This window comes from Corvus moneduloides, chromosome 1 (genome assembly GCF_009650955.1).
Source record: "Corvus moneduloides isolate bCorMon1 chromosome 1, bCorMon1.pri, whole genome shotgun sequence".
Lineage (NCBI taxonomy): Eukaryota > Metazoa > Chordata > Aves > Passeriformes > Corvidae > Corvus > Corvus moneduloides.
The window spans coordinates 25883126-25890564 of NC_045476.1; the positions used below are offsets into that span (position 1 = coordinate 25883126).

The 7439-nt window shown below is 43.1% G+C and overlaps 1 gene segment (V, D, J or C); it reads right to left on the reverse strand.

The window, feature by feature from the left end:
• Positions 1-2897: 2897 nt before the first annotated feature.
• On the reverse strand, positions 2898-3383 carry LOC116436068. The segment is given in 2 exon segments: positions 2898-3211; positions 3311-3383. Coding segments are annotated over 2 exon segments (360 nt in total).
• Between the last annotated feature and the right edge of the window lie 4056 nt (positions 3384-7439).

The following is a 7439-nucleotide window of genomic DNA, read 5'->3' on the forward strand; positions in this document are numbered from 1 at the left end:
TTGTTTGAGATAAAGCAGCCTGATTGAACCCTGCTATTTTAACAGTCAGATTACAACTTTACACAAGCAGCAGAAACCTCTCCCTCTCTCTCCCTCCCTCCCTCCCTCCCTCCGATTACTTTAACTCATCTACCAAGTAATTTTGTAGTCTGAAGCAAATTTTTCCACTGCTTTTAGATTAATTGAAAGCTTCTAAACATTGCCTGGACTTTTCCTTGGTCTTTTGGACCAAGGAAATGGACTTTTCCTCAGGTTGGCTGTCAATAAAACATAAAAAATAAAACTCAAATCATGGGGCTTAATGAATTGGAGGGGTCTGAAATTACTGCTCATGACACAGATTGAATGCTGAAGACTAGGAAAATGCACAGCAGATATTTGGAAGGTCAAAAGCAGGATTGTTGTGTTTGTGACTGTTTCTTGTCACAGGTAAGGTGAGATGATACACCTCAGACTGCCTTCTTCAAATGCTGAAAAGAATCACAATGCAAAGAAACATAAATGCTTTGCAACCCACATAGGCATAGTTTAAAATAAAGACCATTAGGTCAAGCAAAATATAGAAATTATTTTGTGCAATTCAAAGTCATTTTTCAGAGGCAAGGTCACTTCTAGTCCCCTTGGAAAGAAAACTAAACCAATTCCCCTTTTCTTGTTGTTGTCATGACATTTTACCTATGTTAGCCAGCTTTTTCTTTTATTTTTTTTCAAGAATTTTCACACAGATACTGCTGTCCTACCGTTGTGCCAGGAATCTGATCTTTCAATCTCCTGTGAAATGCAACTGCTGCTCAGTGTGCTCTGGAGACCCCATACTGGAGACTGGCAATATTGGGTCCTTTGGATTATGTCGCGGGTTCGGTTTGTAACCGGGCGGAAACACCAATTTAGTGTAGTGGTTTGGTCCAAAATACTCATTACTGTTTATCTGCTGTGAGATAAGAATTAGGAGAAATGCAAAACAGGCACCAAACTTGAAAGAATATAAAGAAGTTTATTAACAGACCTAAAAGAAGAAAAAATTATACCACCTTCAGAACTCTCCTCCTCCCCCCACCTTCCTCCCTTCTCCCACTGACAATGTGAGAAGACAACCCTTAAGATGTTCAGTCTGTTTACCACTGCCATAATAACCTTGTTCAGTCCATTTAGAAAGAGAAGTCTCTTCTTGCTCATGCTATGAAAACATTATCACAACGAGACAGCCGCCCACTTCCAAATATTGTTCAGTCCATTTAGGAAGAGGAGTCTCTCTGCCTGCGTGTGAGTCCTTTCCCCCGACTTGCAGCTTTTCCCGCAACTGCTTTCGAGGGTCCACTCTTGAAGTTTTTTGGGGTACAATTTTAAGGTTGAGCCGTTCAGAAACAAAAACAGAGGCCCTTCTCCTTCCCTGGGAGCAAAGGGTCTTCATCATCTTCATCTTTAGGACTATCTCTGGGAGCATCTCTAGGGACTGAGGTTTTCTCCTTTCCCGTTTGGAGCAAAAGTCCTCATCTGGTTCATCTCTCCCTGTCCAAACTTCTCATGAAATTACAGCTGCATCAGCATCTGCCTATCTCAGCGCAGGTGCTTTTGCTTACGAGTTGAACACTCCACCCCCCAGATCTTCATGAAATTACAACGGGATACTCTGATATATCATAGCTTCACAACAGACTTTCAGCTTTAAGCATCTCCTCTCTCTCTTCCCTCAGGTTTTCAGCTCTTCACAGCAATAAAAGGGTTACTCTCACCTCGGCCTTGCAGCTTTGCAGCTGGAATGTTGAATTTTTCTTATCACAGTGGAGAGGGGGGAGAGCCGAGCCGCTCCGGCTGCCCACGGCAAGGCAGTGGGGGGGGGTTCCACGGCTGGAACAGGTCCATCGACCCAGGATGGCCGTGGCCCGGCCCGGCCTGGCCCAAGCAGGGCCTGGCTGGGCCCGCTGGCCCCCACACGGGGCCCCGCAGCCACCTGTGCCAGCACCGGGAACGAGAGAGAGCTTGGAGGGGGAGTTTGCCTATTCTTAAATGTGGATCACAGAGGTGATCACAACTTTAAGTGGCTTAGAGAATTGTCCATATCCAAACTGGCCAGCTGATAGGTTCTATCAGTTCCCAGAGGAAACTGTAAGCACCCCTTAGCAAGGACATCCCTTCCGGGACTATGCTTGCTAACCTATGACAGATTAGGAACACAATAGTCCTGTGACTTTATCTATATGTTGTTTGACCACAAACAGAAAGAGCTGAAATAATTCATAGGAATATCTTTCTGTTTGCAAAAATGAAAACATCTGTTCTGTAGTTGCAGTCTTGCTATGTAGGATGAGAAGCCCCACTGAAGTCAACCAGGAGACTTATGTTTCAACTTAAATGAAAATTTGATCAACTCCAAAGAGAAAACAAAGATAAAATAAAACCAGATTCTCTACTGACAGAGAAGTATAAAATGGGTATATTGCATCTGCAGTCTTGACTGGTGCTTCAAGTTTATTTTCACTTATACCCTTCTATTCACTTATATATTCACTTATAATCTTCTATTCAAATGACAGAACTGAGGTTTCATTCCTATGATATAGCTTGAAGGGTAGTGGGGATAGAAAGACTTTTCCTGCTTTTAGCAGGAGCCTGCTTTTAGCCAAACCTGTCATCCTATAAACCCCCTCAGAGGCAATCCATCCTGACCCAATAAAATGCCCTTTTTGTTGGCAAACTGAAATAACAGCTCTGCTGGTACTGTCTGTAGTGTGCATCTGCAAAGCTCAGCAGCATTTTTGGTATCTGGCTGTCTGTGCAACCTGATTCAAACCTGTTGGGAAAAGTAGGGTGGCAATGTTCCTGTTTGTTGTCAAACACTTCAGGCTCTTATCTGGAAAGTAGAACATGTCTTTGTGCAGGTCCCCTGTGGCTTTCTACTACTGTGCATCCCACTTAGCGCAGTAGTAGGTGGCAGAGTCTTGCAGAGTTACTTTGCTCAATGTCAGGGTGCAGACAGATTTGCTGGGATCCTTCTCAACAGTGAACTTCCCCTCATCAGACTGGTTTTCAAGGAAAAACCTGGAGGACATGTAGGCAACACGCTTGGGAGCTTCATTGACCTTCTTTTGGTACCAGTGAATAAAAACGGTGCTAAAATCAGGACTGGAGACATGGCAGTTGATTAGCACTGTTTTGCCTTCTGGCTTGGTGATAGATACAGGGGTTTGCTGCAAGTCTTGTGCAGAGCCACCTGTAGCAATAAAAGAGAAAAAATAGAGAAGTTGAGATAAGAGAGCATCCCCTTTTCCACTGGTGAATATGCAGGCAGCAGGATGAGCAGGGTATGTACAAGAAAAAACAGTTGTCAGGAAGAAAGTGCTCAGCAACCACATCATCACTGCTCTACTTAGGGCTTCCTTACAGGGACGGGGTCAGGGCCAGCCTCAAGAGGGGGTGAAGCAGATATGAGAGGCAGAAAACTATCCAATGAGGTTGTGCCAGCTACAAGTGTGTTAAATAATGATGCATGAGCCATTTCCTTTTGGTTAACTCTTAAACAGAAGGGAAAAAACCAACCACACGTCTCCCCCCACCAAACCCAGAAAAACTGCCTTCAAAACCCACCCTTGTAAGAAGAGAGCTCACTACTGAGAAAAACAACTTTTTTCCTTCTTTTTTATTTCAACAGGGAATTTGCCTGGATGATGAGTAGAGTCACCTTTTTTTCCTTTCCTTGGTGTATTGTGAGTCCTGTTCTCCAAGATGCATTGGTACTAGACAGAGATCAGCTTCATTTCTTACCTCTCTTACAGACTGAGGTTCTGTAGGATGATTTTTTATCCCATGACAATATCTCCAAAATGCTTCTTCTAACAATTTGTCCTATTCATTTTGAACATTGAACATCAAATAGGATGCTGTAATATAGCTTCTACTGGAAATCCCTCTTGCTATAGCCATTGTTTGGAGTTATCCAGTACAGCAAAAAAAGTCCCAGTGTTTTCAAACTTTTACTGATTACTCCAATAATTAAAAAATCATAAATATACATCAAAAGTTTGCCTGACCAGCAAACATCTTCCATTACCTGGCCCTACAGCTGCTCATTTTCACATTACTCAATAAATGGGATTTCTCTCTGCCTACCAAGGCCACTGTTTTCATAGTCAGGCTTTTCCCATGGTCTTGGTACCCTTACAAATTTTAGCGGGTTGAAATGTAAGTTTAGCTCTCTAGCTTAAATGGAGATGTTTTGTACTATAAACTTACATGACATGTCATCAGTAGTAATACACTAATTTTCATGTTCTTGTGTTCTGGAACCAGTAAGAGAGCCCTTTTTAGACATGCTTTCTATGCATCTGGTGTAGTTTACTATAGCGTGCCCTTCCAAAGCCAAGTGCAGCACATGGGCCTAAGTATTTTTATATCAGTTGGCATTAATCAAATAAACCAGAATGTCTTTTAAAAAAAGGCTGATACTGAGACCTGAAAACCTGCTAATGAACAGCTGTCTTACATAGCTATCTCCCATCTCCACTGCTTCCTCATCCAGATCATCTGAAAAAATGTATGAGAGTTGCAATACTGTTGCTATTTGTGTTCTTTGTTTTTAAAGTAGAAATTAATTGCTTACACAAGATATAATTTTTCCAGCATCATGAAGTAATTCCCACACTTCCACACTTCCTAATTCAGCCACCAAATTGAGTTTCACATTCAAAGTCCCAGGGGTCTTCCTATGTGTCTGCCAAGAGTGTATATTTAAGTCCTGTATTTCTGTAAATAACTCTTGTTTGTACTTGACTTTTATCTGATAAACAAACCACAGCTTAGCAGCTTCTCCCTGCTGCTTATTAATTGTGTAGCTTACCTCACATCACTCAACAGCCTTGGAGGGAAGAGTCAACAACCTAGGGAGGGACAGACAGCACCATGCAAAGTAGGATACTTTGTAAGATACCTCTCATTATCTCTCGGAAAGACTGCTTGTATTGAATTGCTCTGGAGTAGCAAGAGGAGGCTGCAGCAGCCAGTGCTATGTGGCTCCTAGAAGGGCCCCTTGGAAATCACAGGTATATGCAGTCCCTTCTGTCTCCCGGATCTTCACCTGAAGATAGTTGGGAAAGACTCTCAGTTAGAGGTGGGTTTCTCTCATAAGGATTCCCCAGCATTTACTTTGCCCTTCCCAATTCAGACCTGGACATGATTTTCTTTTTCCATCTCTCTGGGTTTTGCATCTGTAAAGTTGCTTATCCTGGGGTAAAACTTGGAAACTGCCACAGGACATGTAAATTCAGCAATTTCATGCAAAATGCCCTCTTTCCCCTTAGTCATTTAGGGTTGCTCTTCTTCCTTTCTCCTTCCCCCCATCTTGGATGTTCCTAGTTCCACATCAAGCACTTCCTGACCTTTTTGCCTGCTGTTTTCCCATGTCTAGACAAAGAAGCTGGCATGTCTCCATGCAAAAACCTCATGGCATTTTGAGATGATTCTTCTGCGAACACATTACAGCTGCAGTAAATGGCAGAGGTTAAGGGAATGGTTGTGGGTACAGTCCCACACCATGCAATGAGTGATAACACTTGCTGAGTTGGTTGTCCAGCTCATGCACCAGTAGCATGCAGGTGTCTGTGTGGGTAGATATTTCTTTAGGAGGAAATCTATGATTCCAATTAATATCAGACCCAGCAAGGGTGATACAGACTAATCTCCATGTGTGCAGAGGGGGTCCCAGTCATCATTTGGTACCAGTGGATGTAGGTGAACTGTGACCACTTTGCAGATAAACTTGATAGTGTCCTCTGGAAGTGACTGAGCTGTGTGATGGAACACAGAACAGGTGAAGGGCCCAGAGCACACCAGGAGGGAGAGCAGGGAGAATGCAGCAGTGATAAGGTTGCATTAAGAAATCCCCATCACTGGCTTCAAGGAGGCATCCTCAAATAACAGGAACCCCATCCTTGAGGAAGAGGGTCTGACCTTTACTCTGCACTTCCACTGTTAGAGAGTGCTGGAAATATGAGGACTGGAATCTAGAGACTTTGCTTAATACGGCATGGAGAGTTTATAGCAATTGGGAAGAGGGATACAAACAGGGGATGCAAAAATTAATAAGGGTGGTAAAAGAAGAAAAAAAAAGGAAGACGTGGGCAAGGTCCACCAAGACAACGACCACCCCGACTAGGAAGGGACCAGTGCGCCTTATGCAAAACCTGGGCATTGGAAAAACCAGTGCCCAGAAAAGAGAAAGGGTGATGAAAAAGAAATATGACCAGAGAGTTGCGGGGGTGGTTGCTCATATAAAAGACTGGGCGCTACCCTAGGGGACCCTCTGGTTATAGTTAAACTAGGGAACGAAGAAAAGAAAGTGGAATTTTTAGTAGATACAGGAGCAACATATTCAGTGTTAAAGAAAGCTTTGTTACCTATATCAAGGGGTTATTTTGTAGTGACAGGGTCAACTGGCCAATCTGGAAAGGCATACTTTTGTAAACCACTGAAATATAAATTGAGAAAACAGTGAGGAATTCACCAATTTTTATATATGCCTAACGCTCCATCTGCACTTTTGGGCAACGATCTGCTAGAGCAGCTGGAGGCAAAAATAATATTTAAAAATGGGGAAATCAGTTTGGAAGTAAAAGACCAACAATATATAGAGTTGCTGAGCCTAATGCTAATAACCAAAGAAACTGAAATAGCGAATGAAGAAGAAATTATTAAGAAGATAATGGATCAAGTATTCCCTGGAGTGTGAGCCTCTGGTACCCCAGGGAGGGCAAAGAATGCCCTGCCAATTCAAATCAAGCTTAAAGAAGGGAAACGGCCTGTAAGGGCCAAGCAATTTCCCTTGAAAAGGGAAGACAGAGAAGGGATCAGGCCAATTATTGAGAACTTTTTGCAAATTGGATTGTTAAGGGAGTGTCAATCTGATTTTAATACTCCAATTTTACCCATGAAGAAACCTGGTGGGTCATACAGGTTAGTACAAGATTTGAGGGCAGTCAATAAAGTGACTGAGGATTTATACCCAGTGGTTGCTAACCTTACACCTCATTAACTCATTTAACACCTGAACTAGCCTGGTTTACCGTTTTAGATTTGAAGGATGCTTTCTTTTGTCTCCCTCTCCATGAAGCCAGCCAGAAAATTTTTGCACTTGAGTGGGAGAACCCCAAGAGTGGACGCAAAACTCAACTCACATGGTGTGTATTACCCCAAGGGTACAAGAACTCTCCTACCGTGTTTGGAGAACAGCTTGCAAAGGATCTAGAATCCTGGGAACCCCCACTGGGAGAAGGACAGCTGCTTCAGTACGTGGATGACCTTTTGGTAGCCACCCAGACCCAAGAGGCATGTATGAACTGGACGGTAAGCCTCTTCAACTTTTTGGGCTTGCAAGGGTACCGGGTATCCCAAAAGAAGGCCCAGATGGTAAAGCAATGGGCTATGAAATAAGTGCCAGACGAAGAACC